This window comes from Xenopus laevis, chromosome 1L, assembly GCF_017654675.1.
Source record: "Xenopus laevis strain J_2021 chromosome 1L, Xenopus_laevis_v10.1, whole genome shotgun sequence".
NCBI classification, from domain to species: Eukaryota; Metazoa; Chordata; class Amphibia; order Anura; family Pipidae; genus Xenopus; species Xenopus laevis.
In genome coordinates this window covers 87,734,554-87,752,806 of record NC_054371.1, presented here as the reverse complement: position 1 = coordinate 87,752,806, position 18,253 = coordinate 87,734,554, and the positions used below count along the sequence as shown (strand labels likewise).

Here is an 18,253-nt window from a genome sequence, read left to right as displayed (position 1 = left end):
GAAAATGCTTACTTTCTAAAACACTGACCTGTCACACATTGCGTATTTAAAATATGTAAAAGACATAAATCTCTTCTTAAATAAAGCTTTAAAATATTGAAATATGGAAAGAATCTTTGCATAATTATGTTAAATGTTCTTTTCCCTTTGCAAACCAAATGTGCAAATTCTTAAGTGACATTGTAATGAATAAATATAGGCAAGGGTTATATAAAAAAAAAAGGACCTACCGCAAACAGGGAACCTTGATAGATACAGGTACCTGTACAAAAAAAAAAGAAGAAATCATGGGTTTGAGAAAAAATTATTTAAAGGCTAAAAAAACAATACCATAAAGCATTAATGCATTTAACTGGCTAGCAGCAAGATTGTAGGAAAACATGGGATGGACAACAATTAATCGGACCAAAATGGCACTAGCAATACAGATTATTGCTACACATCCATATTACTAACATCAGCCACCTTTAAGCAGTTCTTGTAGGGTAGATTGTTTGCATAAAGAGTACATTTGGGGTTCACCCAGCAGTATTATCACAATTTATTAGTATTCGCCACCACACCAAGATACAAGGACACTCAAGCCCTGCCAATACTTTACCTTTATGCAGTTTCTTGGTGTTTTGCAGAATCTTAAAGGAGAAGGAAAGTAATTTCACACATGGGGGAGCCAAATTTTAGGCACCCCCAAGTGAATGTATTTATTTAAAGGGGAAGGAAACCTAGTTGGCGCAAAAACCCTCCCCCCCTCCCGTGTGTTGCCCACCCTCCCCCCTGGCCTACCCGTCCCGCTGGGCAAATGCCCCTAACTTGTTACTTACACTTCTGCGCAGGTCCAGTCCAGGGAGTTCACAGACGACATCTTCTTCCACGCGATCTTCTTCCTGCTTTGAACAGAATTTTGGTGCATGCGCAGTAGGAGCATTTCGCCGGTACGGATCTACTGCGCATGCGCCAAAAGTCACAAAGTACTTTTGGTGCATGCGCAGTAGATCGTACCGGCGAAATGCTCCTACTGCGCATGCGCCGGTCAAAGCAGGAAGAAGATCGCGTGGAAGAAGATGTCGTCTCTGAACTCCCTGGACTGGACCTGCGCAGAAGGGTAAGTAACAAGTTAGGGGCATTTGCCCAGCGGGACAGGTAGGCCAGGGGGGAGGGTTTTGCGCCAACTAGATTTCCTTCCCCTTTAAATGAAACCCCGGGCCGGTGCTCCTTTCAGCAGAAAACTGCACTGCCTTATTCCAGTGAGGACCACGGATTGATCCTCTTCCGGCTTCTTCATTCTTTAAATTTCCCTGGGCAGACGCATGCGCAGTAGAACGAAATAGCCGGCTTTTTTAAGTTCGCCTTTTCACTCTAATGCGGAGCCATGAGAAGAAAGAAAAAGCCGGAAGAGGATTGCGCTGTGGTACACACTGGAAGAACCCTGGGCCGGTGCAGTTTTCTGCTGATAGGAGCACCGGCCTGGGGTTTCAGGTAAGTTCATACAATCACTAACATTTGGCACCCCCAAGTGTGAAACAACTTTCTGTCTCCTTTAAAGTGCTGTCATCATATTACAGAGCTTGGTAACTTACCTGTCTACCTTGCAACTCAGGCATTTTGACATATATTGGACAAAGGCTGTGTCTGCCACATTACAGGGTACCTGGTTTAGTTTTTCAATTATTTGCCTAATCCTTCTGACTCTTTCCAATTTTCAAATGACAACATCAAAAACAAATTGTCTATAAGGCTACACATTTATTTGGTATTGCTACTTCTTATTACTCATCTTTCTATTCAGGCCTCTCCTATTCATATTCCAGTTTCTCATTCAAATCAATGCATGGTCGCCACGATAATTTGGACCCTAGCAATCATATTGCTGAAACTGCAAACTGTAGAGCTGCTGAATAAAAAGCTAAATAATCACTGGCCCTTTAAGAACTCAAATTTGACTATTCACCACCTAAAACCTGCCAAATTGCTGTTTTAGCCTATGGAAGATGTCCTGGGATCAATTTGGAGTTGTTTGCAGCCTTCCTGAAATTCAAGTTTTTTGCACAGAAAATTTTGATTCGAGTTTTCCGTTCCACAGCATTCAACCGAATTTGAAAAATTCTAATTTTTTTAATAAATTTCAAGTTCATGGGAGTTTATGGGAGTTTTAAAAAACTCCTGTGAACACGAAATTCGATAAATCTGCCTCTAAAAGTTACTTTAAAGGTGAACAACCACTATAATGTACCAGTGCAGGTGCTGCCAGCCTAATTAACAATATTTAAAGATGCAGAACATTTAATATGCACATCATTTTTCCACAATAAAAAAAGAATGGACTTGGGTCTATATATTTTGGGGCCAACTAACCAGCTAGCATGTTTTAGGAGTTTGGGACGAAAGCCAAGTTGACATAAGGAGACAGCACAAACTCAAGGCAGAAAATCCCCCACCTTGAAACAAATTCTATAGCCAGTGTGACCCTTAATCAGATGAATGGGAAGAAGCTGTCAGCAGACATGCACTTTTTGTACCCCAAAATCCTCCCTGAGGGGACAACAGTAATTACCTTGTGCCATTAACTTTGTCCCTCTTATAGTCATAAAATCAGCTGTCCATTAAGGATAATGGCACACTAGGAGAACAAATCTCCTCTTCTGTGTGCGACCTTCTAACCTTCTATAAATGAATTCCCACAAGCAATAAAATAAATCGCCAGTGGTAAAAAATGTGGCTCTTAGTTTTTCCGAAGTTGCCCGAAGTCTCCTCACGAGACAATTTTGGGTGACTTTGGAAAAACAAAGGTCTGCATATGTTTTCCCACAGACGATTTACATTTTTTCAGTGGAAAAGCATTTGCTGGTGATTAGACGTGGATATATATTGTGGGATTATGGGGCTAAACCCAGAGCAGACCATGATAACTTCAAATTGGGATTGTGACCCCATTGATTTATACATGACCTCAACAGGTTTGAAATGCCGGATTTTCGGATTCTGTCTTTTCGTAGCTTCGGGGTATCCACATTATGGAAAAACTACAGGTCCCAAACAGTTTTGCATAACAGACCTCACAAATGTAAAATATCAGAAATCTATTTATATTCTGAAGCTATTGAAGCTAGATGTTAAATTGTAGATTTTTGACATACATTTTTTTTTGCAGCCTAGTCTCACCATAGCAACAAGTAAGTGATGTTAAGTGCATTAGCATTTTTGCACAGAGTACCCTCTCCAAGGAACATAAACTAAGCAGGAATCCTACGAATAATCTATAGTGATAAAAAAATAGGCATTTCTTCCTGAGAGAACATCAAAGCTGAGAAAAGAGGCAACGGCCTTAATAAAGCAAAGTAACGTCATCGACTGCAATAACATTTAATTGCCAACACACCAATCTTATAAGGGCAGTAGCTACAAAAAAAAAAACTCATGCTGAGTAAAGGAGCATTTACAGATGTAACATATGTATCTTAAAATTCATATACAGGTAATGAGACCTGTCAGAATGAGCAGGACCTGGGGTTTTCCAGATAGTGGATCTTTCTGTAATTTGGATCTTCTTAACTCAAGTTTAATTAAAAAAAAACAAAAAAACATTTGAACATTAAATAAGCCCTATAGGCTGGTTTTGCTTCCAATAAGGATTAATTATATCTTGGTTTTTTTAAGTACTGTTTTATTATTACAGACGAAAATTAAATCATTTGTAAAAATATTTGGATAAAACAAAGTTTATGGGACCCTGCCTTTCCATAGTTGGGAGCTTTCTGAATAACAGGTTGTCCTTTATTATAATTTGCCTATTTTATTTTTTGTTTGATATGTTTTCAGCTCTATGAGGTATCTGTCAGCAGAATGCATGAAACTTCTATGTACCTTTCATTATAGATAGATCATTGCCCAAGTCAATGTTTGGCAGGAAATAACTATGCCCTTAGGATCCCCTGCTATATACTGTATGCATGTGTGTCTGACCAACAAAACAATTTTGCCTAAAATTTGCTGAATCATTTCATGCTTCTTCCTAACAAACAGCACCGATAACTACTGTGAAAAGAGAACTTGTGTTAACTAAGAATCATGGTTACAATCGTAACAGATGATGATTACTCTTTTCTCACTTTGCAGTGAGTTTTAAAATGAGTTATATGGGTCAATATTTCTTCATGAATGGTAATGTGAAATGGTCATTTCATGCATGAAAAAAGAGGAATCCCACATGTAAAGAATATATATATATATATATTATAATGTAAGAAGGACCACTGATCAAAAGGCATGCCAACAAGGCAGAGAAGAATTTTACATGCCAATGGGTGATAATTAAATCACATTTTATCATATTATCACCTCAAGAAATCATGTCCCAGCTCCCATTATCTAAATCACTACTATGTCTTGTATATATATTGTATATATACAGTACAATGGTAACAAAAAAAATATATAGCAAAGCCTGTCTGTGTGCAATGCAATTAATGGTATTATAATATCTCATGTATATGTACTGGGCTCATTTACGGAAAAAAAAAGCAAATTATAATAAAGGGCAAGTCAACTCCAAAATAAAAATCTGTCTAATAAAAGAAAACATAATTCCAAGCAACTTTCCAATATTCATTCATTACAATTTTTCTATGTTTTTTTTTTTTTTACATTATTTGTATATGTATAGCTAGTAAAAGCAGCATTTGTAACTTTCTATTCTCTGCCCTGGTGGCTCACACTGTTGAAACAATAACTTTTTATACAATGATTTTTGCAACATTGTATAAAAGGTTACAAATAACAACAGCAATTAATTTGAACAACACTGAAATTGTTTAAAAAATGTATATTGGAAAGTTGCTTAGAAATATGTTTTCTTTTATTAGGCAAATTTTTATTTTGGGGTTGACTTGACCTATAAGTGTGACCTTATCCCTAAGGTATTGAAGTCATTAACCCTTGCATGCTTTCCCTTATTGCATCCATGTTTCCACAGTTATGACTGAATGACTACAAGATTTGTAATTTATTTTGTGTATAGTATGTTAGTGTGTGTTTCTCTGCCTGATGAATTTCAGATTCTCTCCCTAAGCAGGTCAGTTGGTCTTAAAATTTAAGTGAATTAACTCCATGTGGTCAGTGTATTATGGGAGAAAGTATAGGCTTTTATTGATTCATTGGATGCAGCAGGTGTTTGGTGAGGGTTCTGCCACAGTACGTGCATTTACGGAATGTGCGATTTGAAGATAAATCACAATATTCTCCCAGCACAACAGAGTCATTTAAAACGTGCTTAACCCTTGCATGAACACTAGATTATGAATACTTAAAGGGACACTCACTCTTAAGGGGTGTCGCTGATCTTTATTTTTTATGTATTGTAGTAATAATTGCTCTGATACAAAATTTGGTATCATGTGGTGTACCCCATGTGGCATACCATCCACTTCTTTCCAGATCCGCTCTCATCCGCTCTCTTCCGCTCCGTGTAGCTGTACTAACAGGTAGAGCTTTGGCCTGGGAGCAGCTACATGAAGCAGAGTGGAGATGTAAAAATTGCTGAATATACAGTAGTATAATAATGTAGAATATGCAGATCTTATAGTAGCAGATTAATTGATTACTATTGGCAACGACACTTGTGCAATTTAGCATCTATGTTAATAAAGTAGCCCTTACTCCTTAGATAGCAAGTTTACTTTTAATACATTCTCTTGTTATTATCAACTTAATATAATTTCTGATTAGGCTGAACTGAAAAAATCAATGATTAGAGAAATCAGTTGAAAAATAAAGGTAAGTAAGGATGTTTGGAGTAAATTATCACGCATGAGAAAGAAAAACAATGCCATCCATCTTTAAGGCCTTGTGCACATGGAGATTTTGCTCCGCTGCTCTCAGCCTTAATTTTTTTTGCCTGAGAGCAGTGGAGCCAATGCTCCGTGTCCCCAAGGTCTCAAGTTTCAATATGATTCCAACTCTCTCTATTCCAATTTGGAGGCTATAATTAACAGATTTCACTTAATTGTAGCCATACCTCAGGATAATGGTAGAGGTCCAAACACACTAAATGCTCAAAAATGGTGGCACAATTAGTTAATAAAGTACTATACATTATTGTGCAGGTCTCAGCTTTATTCCAGGCAATGCATATAATACAGTATTAGGGATGCACCGAATCCATGATTCTGCCTTTTTCAGCAGGATTTGGATTCGGTCGAATCCTTCTGCCCGGGCTAACCAAATCCTAATTTGCATAAGCAAATTAGGGATGGGAATCACGTGACTTTTTGTCAGAAAACAATATGCAAAGTAGGATTCGGATTCATTTCGGTATTCGGCCGAATCTTTCGAGAAGGATTTGAGGGTTCGGCCGAATCCAAAATAGTGGATTTGGCGCATCCCTATACAGTATATATATTAATTTTACCAATATCACAAAGTGAAAGCAACATTAAGGGCCAGATTTACTACGCTAGAGTGAATAATTTGAATGCAAAAATTTCGAAGTATTTTTTTGGGTACTTCGACCAATGAATTGGTCAAATTCGATCGAATTCGAATCGAATGATTCGAACGATTCGAAGTAAAAATCATTCGACCATTCGATAATCAAAGTACTGTCTCTTTAAAAAAAACTTAGACTTCATACTTCGCCACTTTAAACCTACCTAAGTGCAATGTTAGCCTATGGGGACCTTCCCATAGCACTTTTCTTAGTTTTTTTCGATCGAATAAAAATCATTCGGCCGATCGCTTAAAATCGTTTGAATCGTTCCATTCGAATGATTTTTCGCTAAAATCCTTCGAATTCGATATTCGAATTCGAAGGATTTTACTTCGAGGGTCGAATTCGAGGGTTTTTTAACCCTCGAAATTTGACCCTTGATAAATCTGCCCCCAACTGACTGCTTTTTCATACCATAAAGCACTGCATGCAAATGTATGGTAGGAATAAGTAACAGAAATTATATTGCTACAGATCTATTGATAATTATATTGGACTGGAGAGCAGATCTTTTTACTTTGCACTTTCCTTTTTTAACTGGACCATAAGGAGAATTTTCTGTGCCGCTAACTGCTTTTTAGATAACAGATAGAGAAAGAATATGCAACTATTAAAAAAAAGCCGGGAGACAAAATTTACTTTGTGTTGAAAATTGCTCAATACAATTTCTACATGTGCAAGATTATTAAAGACCCCTGACCAATCTCATAAACAACATTTCTAAATGATCAGGCAACACATGTATTAAAAACCACTCCATGCCACCCAACTGAGTCGACATATCCTGATAAACTGGAATTAATGCATGCTGTCACTCGCAGATAAATGTAATTGCACTGCATGGGTGAAAGGTGCAACTGTTACTTTTAGGTTGGCCACTAATCTTTTACATGTTCTGATGAGAGATGCGGCCAGGCCAGATTTTCATTCCCTAAAGAGAATGAAAGCCAGTGTTAAATTTGCTCCAAATATATTACTTTGAACTTTGGCCAAAAAGCTCTCTTTTGGTCTCATCTTACAACAAATCCTTTTCCCATATCACAAAGAAGCATCATGCTCCCGGCCACTTTTCATCAGCAGAAACTGGATATCTTGATAACTCCAAGAATGGATGGTGCAAAATACTGGGAAATATTGCAAACCTATTTTAGAGAAATGCTACACATACACTGGAAACTTCTCCCATAGACTCATCATGTGAATCATATGCAAGTTTTTGTGCAAGAACTTGTCAGGTGATGGTTTCCTAGCGAATCAGACTTCTAGACAATCACATGCAATTTAATGGGGGTGGTGTCAGGAGGGCGTGAAGTTTCTGTTCTACTAAAATGTAATGTAAAATGTTAAAAACAATGTAAAAAATGCCATCACCGTTGTCCTTTCAGTAGTAATGCTCCCACACAAGGAAAAATAACATCTGAGTGTCTCAAAAACAAAAGAGTTGGATATCTACAATGGCCTCAGATTTTATGCTACAGTGTAATCTAAATAACATACCTCATATATGCCTGAAAGAATGGACCATTTACCCATAAATAACCTGAAAATTTAGTTCATACTAACTTTGCAGGTATTGGGATTTAATACTTATTGAATATAGATTTGTTTTATTCCCTTTCTTGGCAATTACAATCTCCATAAAGTCCCATCACATTTACACTAGGAATGCACAAAAACTAATTTTTTTGGCTTCAGCCAAATACTGAATCTTTCACAAAGTGTTCAGGTGAATCTTGAACTGAATCTGAACCATAATTTACATATGAAAATGATCATGAAAAGTGTCACAGGGGGTTGCAATTTCCTTAATCATCTGTAAGATCATTTGATTTTAAGGGTTTTGGATTCGGTTCGGCCAGGTACTTGGATTCAGCCAAATCCTGCTGGATAAATATTGGAGTTGACCAAATCCAAAGCAGTAAAATATGTGAATTGGTCTAGGGTCTAATTGCTTTTGCAAAGCACTGTATATCAGAGCATGCGGGGAAAGTTAAGTGTTTGCAACAGGCTACCTACTGTATATTTGACTAGAGTCTACATCTACAGTACCTCTATGAAGTGCACTAAACCCCTGCAGACAGAATTGTTTGGGAACCATATACTCTAACAATATATGCAGATTTTTTATAAAGAGAATAAGCTTCCCTGTAGAGGCCCCATTCTTCCTTTAGGTGTAATTTCAGTTTAAAATGACTGTGAGTGATTGATCTGTTTATGCTCATGTGGGTATATCCTAATCTGCACTGATTGCATACCCTGAGGAGCTACTTAAAAATTCCAACGTAGGAAGAAATGCAGTGTTCAATAGTGCTATCATCTTGAAGAAAACATTGTTAGAGACGTTATGATAATGCAACGTACATAGAGAAACATTTAGTAGTTATAAAGGCAAAATAAGTTTTCTTTAATAATGAAAAAAATTCACGTTTTCACATAAGGAATTAAAAGTCTGTATGGTAAAACTCACGCTTACTAAGAAATAAGAAAATATGTAGTTACACTGGCAAAATTGTATTGCTCCACAAGGTATGCCACTAGCCTTATGTAAAAGAAAGCTTTAAAAAAAATGATGTGCGGAGGTGTGTTGCAACTTTAACACTTAATTCATTGCTTTAGGGTAAGGTTATACAAGTTCCTTTATGACCCGTAAACACAAAAGAATGGTAGGCCCTGAGAAAATGACTGCCTATGCAGATATTTGCTCCTCTAAAATACTTGCCTCGGGTAGGAAACTTCCCTTAAAGGAGAAGGAAAGGTTAAAACTTAGTAACAAAATTAATTAGCAAATCCTTCTATAGGTTTGTGACCGCTTTGGCCCATATATCTATAGCAAACTGGAACATATTCTATTAATCTGATCTTCCAGATATAAATATATCACATTCACAGACATTCCTGATTTCACAGATTTAAAAAAAATATATATAATCTAACTTCTGGCTCATATGAACCATTTCTCAGACATCTTTAGGCACAGAGTCATTCCGCATCATCTTCTATTGCTAAGGGATGGATCCTGGGACTTTAAAGGAACAGTTCCGTGTAAAAATAAAAACTGTTTAAATAGATAGGCTGTGCAAAATATAAAACAATTCTGATACAGTTAGTTAGCCAAAAATGTAATGTATAAAGGCTGGAGTGACAATGTGTAACATAAAAGCCAGAACACTACTTCCTGCTTTGTAGCTATCTTGGTTTCCAGGTAGTAACCAATCAGTTAGTAATCAATCATACTTGAGGGGGGGGCACATGGGTCATAACTGTTGCTTTTGAATCTGACCTGAATGCTGAGGACCAATTGCAAACTCACTGAACAGTTATGTCCCATGTGGGCCCCCTTATAGTCACTGACTTAGGGCAGGACTCCACGGACGAGTCCGCCGCGATCTGATGCTCTGTGAAAAAACGCAGGCGTCATGTCGGATGTGACAGAAATAAGGTAAAAAATGCTATTGTCGAATCGTGTCACATTGTCGATGCACGCTGCATCTGCCAGTCGTGTTGCAACAATGCGACACGATCCGACAATAGAATTACTTACTATGTTTCCGTCGCATCCGACGTGACGCCTGCGTCTATGCGCAGCGCGGCAGATCACGGAGGAATCATCTGTGGAGTCCTGCCTTAACTCAGAGAGAGCTGAAAAGCAGGAAGTAGTGTTCTGTTCTGTGCGACATCCACTCACTCCAGTCTATACATTACATTTTTGGCTAAATAACTATATTTGAAACATTTTTTATTTTGCACAGACTATCTATTTACCTAGTTTTTTACACTGAACAATTCCTTTGAATCCCTCTGCTTTCCATAGTGGATGACACACAAATTCTCTGGAAAGCAAAGGGACTTTAAGTCCCACTCCCAGAATCCTGAATAAGGTAGGGATTAAATCTACGAAGTGAATTCAATATTTCTTATGTCGTATTGCACATACCAATACCAGTAACGTAACTAGAGGGGGGCGGGCCCTGGCGTGGGATGTGCAGCCGGGCCCCCCGCCCCCTCCGTACGCCCGGAATCAGCCAGGATTGTCAGTGGTGCGCAAGCTACAGGGGGGCCCTGAGGGGGTGCGGGCCCTGGCCCAATCGCACCCCCTGCTCCCCCGGTAGTTACGCCACTGACCAATACCCAGAATCTAGAGCATACAAGTGTTTTTATGTAGATATGGGATCAAACACTCAAATGCATTTTACACTACACACATTCATTCCAAAGAAAATAAGACTAGTTTGCAGTGTACCTGTAGCCTACATATCTTACTTTATTGTAGGGATTGAGCAGGGCTACTTACAATTTCTTACAACCAGCAGCAATTCTCATGCACTCTCTGCATACTGATGGCCAATATTAATAGAGGTGATCAATGCACTGGGTCAAGGAAAAACTTTAAGCTTGCTATACACATGCCAAACCATACTGTACTGTAACTGACTGACACATGGTCTTAATGTAGGGCCCCGCTGATAACTCCGGGCAGGACAATGACATCATGGGGCAAAGTCGTCAAGCTGCATGCAGGGTAGTGAGAGGGCGGGTGGAACTATAACGTGCCCGATTGCTGCGTCAATCTTAGTAAATCCTGCCTGATTTTCCAAAATAGGAAACCCGGGCAGGCAGTTTTGACCCAGATAGCCCTCCCAAAAACCGGGCTGTCTGAGTCAAAACCATAATGGAGTGTATATATATATATATATATATATATATATATATATATATATATATATATATATATATATATATATATATACTGGAGGCGGTACTGTACACATACACTTGTACAGCCAGTTAATTTGATTTGGCCACCCAAATGATTGGAAGATTGGAAGTAAAAACGGCCCTCCAACAGTCTATACATGCACACAATGGTCAGGCAGTATTGTTGAAATCAGCCAAACTTCCGGACAGACATTTAAACAGTGCAGTGAACAAAACCTTCCTATCCTCTATTGCCTTGAGCACCATAACAGTCACATTTCTCCTAAAGCAATAATGATTTAAAACCACCCGTTTTAAGTAACCGTGCCAAAATTACTGCTGCATATTCCAGCACGGTTCAATAAAAAAATTAAGTGAAAACAATGATTTGCATTTCTTTCTAATGAATACTTATCCCTGTAACGAACTATCTTCAGTACCCAGGCAAGACAAACAACCACACTGTGAGCTCTCTCCCTCTGTCTGCTCAATAAAAGGTAAAAAACAAAAAGAAAAACTCAGCACAGTCTCGAGTTTGACCTTATCATCCCCTCCCCCTTCTCCTTGTCTGGGGGTGGGAAACTGCAGTAAAACAAACATTGTGCTTAGGGAGCAGCACACTCTGGCAGGGCCTAATATGCAGCTATATTAATCCCATTTCTGTGGAGGAGCATGCAAACCATAGCAAAAAGCCTGATGCGGGATCATGCAGTGGAGATAAACAGATCTGCATTCCACTCTGACTTCAGCATAAGGAGCTACATGCAACAGGTGTCAGCCTTCTAATAAACTGTCACTGAATAAACCAAGGCTAAAATGGGTATCAGCTTAAAGGGAAAGCAGATCAAAGTATTAATAAAATTTAAAGAGGTCCTCTACCCAAAAACTATTTTTGAACTATTCAAGAAAATATCATTCTAAGCAACTTTCCGTTATACAATGTACATTCATTACAAATATTCAAAGGTTTTAAAGTAATTTGTAAATGTTATTGCAGTTCTGCCTGGCCTATACTCTCTGCACTCATGTTTCCGACTCCCAAAACAATGCAGCAAGGCAGCTGGTAAAAGCTCATTCAGAAACCAGGACTTAGGGTGGCCGTAGACACACCAATAATACGAAACAAATGTTCGGACGATATTCGGTTCGTGTATGGTGGGAGACGAGCCGACCCATATCGGCAGAAGACTTGGACTATTTGTATCTGACTATTCAGCACTGACAATGACCGATGTTCAGGTGCCTTACAAGACTCCTGATCAAAATTTTTATGGCTGGCCCGATTGACGAGCGGACCGATTCCAAGTCTTCTGTCAATGTTGTATGTCCCACCATACACGCACCTGATATCGTACGGGAAAAAAAAATTGTACGATATTATTGTGCGTCTACGGCCACCTTAAGTCTTTGCAATTACTATATATGTATGTATATTTTTATTAGTAAAGCGCTCCTTGAGGGCAAAGCACTGTACAACAAAACAATAAATTAGTAGTAACAAACAAGGGGTCATTGGAATAAAAAGTAACAATAAGTGCCTTATTAGAATACAATTCACAAAAATATAAAATATATTTACAATGCAGATTAAGTGCTCAGTGTCAAGGAAACAAAAGGCTAGAGGACCCTGCCCCGTAGGGCTTACAGTCTAAATGGGAGGGTAACATACAGACACAATTCAGAGGGGTATTAAGGTGCTGTGGGTTACAGTTTGTTACACTGTTCTATAAGTGCCAGTTCAGGCACTATACATATATGTATGGAACCTGTTATCCAGAATGCCTAGGACCTAGGATTTTTGAGTTAAGGGATCTTTTTTGTAAATTGGATCTCCATAATTTAAGTCTACTAATTATTAAATTAGTTGAATAAAATGTAAGCTATGGGAGATGGCATTCCCCCAATTTCTGGTCAACGTGTTTTTGGATAACAGATTCTATACTCATTCACAAGCTACAACATTTGAATTGTGTGAACAAAGTTAAACAGTAACTGGTAGTTCAATAATTAGCATTGATGATGTGCAGAACTGAGGTCCTGCATTCCATTCAGCCCCCCTCCAAAGTGTGTTCTCCGCCTGTCTGCATAGGTCTCCTCTAGATATACTGATTTCTTCCCACAAAATATTACAAAGTATGACCAAAGTAAATGCATGGTATGGATTATATATAAATGATTACTGAGGCAAGGACCAATGTGAACGATGACCAATCTCTATAAAGCTCTATAAAGTATAGGAATCGAAAGGGAAACACATTTATATTATATTGTACAGTGCTGTGTATCCAAGAAGTTCTTTATAAATAAAGGTATACATACATACAATACAGAAGAGAAACACATGTAGCAGTTGTTGAAATGTGAGGCCTAAATGGTTTTAGGTACCAAACAAAAAACAAGTGCGATATGAGGGAAAAAAGTCACTGTAGGGCTACACAAGAAGTGCTAAATGTGAAAAGACAGCAGTTATTCACTGTTTTTTTAACCTACGATGTAACATTCTTACCTATGTACTACATGCATTGTTATAGTTTCAGCTTGTTGTTTCATTGCTGAGCTGTATGTCTGTCTGAGAAAAAGCCCTCTAAATAAAGACTTTTTAAGAAAAATTGCCTTGTTTCGGTGCTGTCTAATCCAAATAGAGTATAGTTTACTTGTAAACAGGTTACCAGTAAATGCTAGCTATTAATTGGTTGCTTTTAATTGGTACCTTTTATTACCAAACCTCATTAGCCTCTAACCTTGATTTCACTGACCCAACCTTCTGTTAAATCGCTGGTAGTTTTTTAGAAAAAAAATGGGTACATACTGCAGGTCAGTCTAGGATTTTGGTCAGTCAAGATTTATCTTTGCTAATGAGACAGGTATCCAGGAATTTAAAAAATCAAAACCATTAATCTGAAAATGTAGTTATTTTTTTCAAGAAGCAAATTCACAGGGGCCCTGGAATGTCTTCATTCACCATCTCCTCTCTCCCAGTGTCCAGCTGACAGCATAAGAATATCATATTACAGATGAATGGAGATCACTTGGCTTTGACCTGCATTACTTTTACTGTGATGTGATCAGAATGAAAAAAAACATTTTGTCAGAAACTCAAAAAACTAGGAAAATTACATCTATTCAACATAATTTTACAGTGAAGAATAGCAGGGGGATAGAGAGAAATAATTTTGAAAAAAGATCTGCCTAAAGGTGGCCAAACATGTAGAGATTGGCTTCATTAATTCATTGAATAGATAAATTAGTATGTTAGCGTATATGTGGCCACATTTGTATTGTTTAGCAGATAAGTGAACCTCAAAATAAATGCTACCACAACTCAACTCGCACAGGAACATCAAACAGCACTCAAAATGTATTCTGACAGCAGCACCGTCCTAAACACATATATTTTTAAATTCTTTCCAATAGTAGGTAGACCAGGTCTAATCAGGCAGGCCAGACCTGACAACCAACACCTGGATTAGACCCACAACCCACATTTTGACCTGCTCTGAGCTGCCAGCCAAACCACAATAGCCTTTTCCCACAAACAACTACTATTTCCCCTGAAAACACATGCATACATACATCTGATAAAGGGCAGAAGGCTGTAAGTGAAGCAGAGAAGGTGATTTGAGATAGAGTAAAATGCTTTACCAGACTCAACCCATGGCCACACTATACTACTGGTACCTGTCAATCTTCAAATAATGCCAGTTTAAGTGATGGCAGGACAGTGTAGAATTCAAAGTGCATTTATTTTTGTTTAATAACAAATTAAATTTAGTGTGGATTGTTCTGTTCATGTTTCTAGATTAATAATTGTTATAAATCAGTTATTTTGTTTTCTTTACTAGAAAAAAAGACAAAAGAAGGCAATTAACTAGACATTCCTACAAAAACACACGGTTGAGTTAAGAACACTGCATTAACAGAACTGGAGGGAATGGTAAAAAATTACCTAATTTCTGAGAACCTGGAGATACATAGTTACAGAATTTTTGAAGGAACTGTATAAGCCTATACTCTTACAACAGCAATGACCAACCTGCATCCCTACAGCTACTGTCAAACTATTCCCAACCATTCCCAACCAGCCCCAAAAGGTGAAAGCTTTAAGATGACCACAGAAGCAAAGATCCGATCGTACGAATCAACGTACGATCGGACTTCCCCATCTCCCGACCTGCCACTAACCATTTTGATCAAATAAAGTACAAAAGAACAGATCAGCAGATGTTCTGCCCCTGACAGCAATCGTACAAAGTTATGTCCAACCAAAGCTAGTGACAGTCTCCCTCTGAAAATTGTACGATCAGCAATACATGCAGAGATATTACCCACAGCCGACAGAAATCTTTTAACCTGTCCAATCGAACAAACGACCGATCTCCACCGAACGAAAAATGTCGGGACTCTCCACACACGGTCCGAAAATCGTATGAATCCTCAATTCGTACGATCAGATCTTTGAGTCTATGGCCAGCTTTAGTTCTACAGCAGGAGGGCAACAGGTTGTATAGTACAGGCTATAAGGAGGGACTGAAGAAAAATCAACGTAATTCTGCATTGATATAGGGCATATTGGAGCATCAGCAGGAGTCCTCGAAGTGCCTTTAGGGCAATTGATACCATGAGTTTCAAGTGCACCATAATAACAGTAATGAGTTTCTGTATTACAGTATGAGATCTGTTCTCTGCAAACCTGTTATCCTGAAAGATCTAAATTATGGGAAATCTCCCCTAGACTCAATTTTAGACAAATGCTTAACATTTTTCTCTGTAATAATAAAACAGCATCTTGTGGGTTATCCTAACTAAGACATAATTAATCTTTATAATTGATTTCTAGTAGACTTCAAGTATGGTGATCCAAATTATGAAAATACCTGGGTGTGGATAACAGGTCCCATACCTGTACTACTATTTTGGAACTAGCACGGTGCTTAGTAACTTGGGAGAAGATAAAAAGCACATGCTAGGGGTGTCAGAGTACGCTGAGCTTACTGAATGGCTTGAGTTAGTGAACTAGACCTGCTCACATTCCCCTGGTAATCAGGCTTATGTTGTGTATGATTCAGGAATGCTGCAGTTATGTCTATTCTGGAGTTAAAGCTACAGAATACTTACCCTTTGCACCTAAAGTTCGGAAGTGGTTCCCAGTTAAACTGCCAGTAAAGGAAACAATGCTATAGAGAAATCATTAAGACTGACCTTCTGACTGAAGAATGAACTGTGTAAATCCAAAGAAAATCACAATCATGTGAAATCCGAGTCTCCTGCAATCCATAGTGCTCAAAGCGTGGCCCCGGATCACTGGCAGCCTGAGGGACCTGTTCACTTACACAAGGACATCAGAACCGGCCAGTTGCTGATATTTGGAAGGTGGTGATGATGAATTACAGCGGTCGGTGAGGGAGCTTTCAAGTCACAGGGTACTGGAATCCCTGCCCGTGGTAAGAATGGTGCAGCTCACTCACAGCAACGAATTATCCCCATCCAGACCATACAGATCCTCTGCTTTCCCCCGACAGATCTGGAATCGCGCACAAAATGCCAGGGATCAAGCCTGCTCTAAAGTTCCTAGATCAGGTGGCGGTACTACTGCAAGGTGGCCCTCACTCCCCAGATCTGTTGCAACAGCCACTGCTCCGGGCTGGCTGGGATCTCTGTACAACTCCGCCTCCTGCCCACAACTTTCCAGGTTCTCCCCTCCCTCTCCTGTGATAGACTGGCCCGCTGTAGGCAAACTCCTCGCCTTTGGGACACTGGGACAGCCCTCTTCTGTTGGGCAGGGGGCGTGTGCCTGGCTTCAGGAGAGGAGCTCGCTTTGCCCTGCAGTTGTACTCTCCTGAGGTGGGAGGCAGCAGGGAGCCCCCTGCAGGGGAAGCCTGGACATGAACCCCTTCTGTATATGCTGAGTTACTGATGCGCACTGTATGCCTTCGTGTAATTCTGAAATCTCCTCACCCCTCCTGCTGGGTTTACCTCTTGATTTTAGAAACTCTGTCTCCAAGTAGCAGTACGATTATTCTGCCGGGAACAGCAGTTCTCCCCCCCCCTCCCCTCTCCTGCAAATAGCTGCTCACTCCAGTCTCCTGCTGCAGGACAAACGGAGCAGAATCTTTGGATTCCTGTCAGGAGGAAAGGTTGCACAAAGGGGCTTATTTATTATGCTGTGTAAAATCAAATTTGCTGACGAAACTGTGTAAAATTCTCTGTAATATAAATGTCAAATTTATCAAAGTGTGTTTTATTTTACCCCAAAATAATGGCATCAAATCTGGTTTTCACTTGGCATAAAATAAAACGCATGCCCATTTATACACAGAATATTACACTGCCAGGAGATTGGACAAGCAGCAAGAGTAAACCCAGCAGGAGGGGTGAGAAGATTTCAGAATTACACAAAGGGAAGGATGACGTTATCGGCATCTAGGGTTGCCACCTTTTCTGGAAAAAAATACCGGCCTTCTTATATATTTTTTTTTTTTCCCCATTAATAACATTGGGATCAACCTTCATTTTTACCGGCCGGGCCAGTAAAATACCGGTCAGGTGGCAACCCTATTGGCATCAGGGCTGGATTTGTGGTGAGGCCACAAAGGCCCCAGGCCTAGGGCGGCAAAATTTTAAGGGCGGCATGCTGCCCAGCTGCATTCTAAGGACCACTGGGGACATACAGTTACCTAGAGCTCTATCGCATACACTCAAGCAGGGGTGGTTGCGCGCATAAAGGTAGGCGGGACGAGCGCTAGGTTTGTATGGCCTAGAGGCGCTCGTGTTGTAAACCTGGACCTGTTGACATGGGGTGTGTATCAGTAACTCAGCAAAGCAGTATATGTAGCAGCACCAAGGGGTTCATGTCCAGGCATCCTCTGCAGGGGGCTCCCTGCTGCCTCCTACCTCAGGAGAGTACAACTGTAGGACAAAACCTCCTCTCCTGAAGCCAGGTACATGCTCCCCTGCCCGACAGAGGTGGGCTGTCCCAGTGTCCCAAAAGCAAGGAGTTTGCTTACAACGGGCCAGTCTATCCCAGGAGAAGGAGGGGAGAACCTGGAAAGTTGCAGGCAGGGTATTATACTGGCACGT

At 39.5% G+C, this 18,253-nt stretch overlaps 1 protein-coding gene across 3 annotated transcripts in view; it reads right to left on the bottom strand.

Moving 5' to 3' along the window:
• fras1.L (Fraser extracellular matrix complex subunit 1 L homeolog) overlaps window positions 1-16,942 on the bottom strand; it is a 269,516-nt gene extending 252,574 nt beyond the window's left edge. The window contains exons 1-2 of one of the 3 annotated variants that reach the window (XM_041591087.1): window positions 16,376-16,942; window positions 231-262 (exon numbers count right to left, since the gene is read on the bottom strand). In XM_041591087.1, coding sequence (XP_041447021.1) covers window positions 231-262; window positions 16,376-16,451 — 108 coding nt within the window. In that variant the 5' untranslated portion in view covers window positions 16,452-16,942. Of the gene's footprint in view, window positions 1-230; window positions 263-11,616; window positions 12,083-16,375 lie in introns of those variants that run through there. The other 2 variants (XM_041591088.1, XM_041591086.1) reach the window with 2 other exon arrangements.
• Window positions 16,943-18,253: the final 1,311 nt, after the last annotated feature.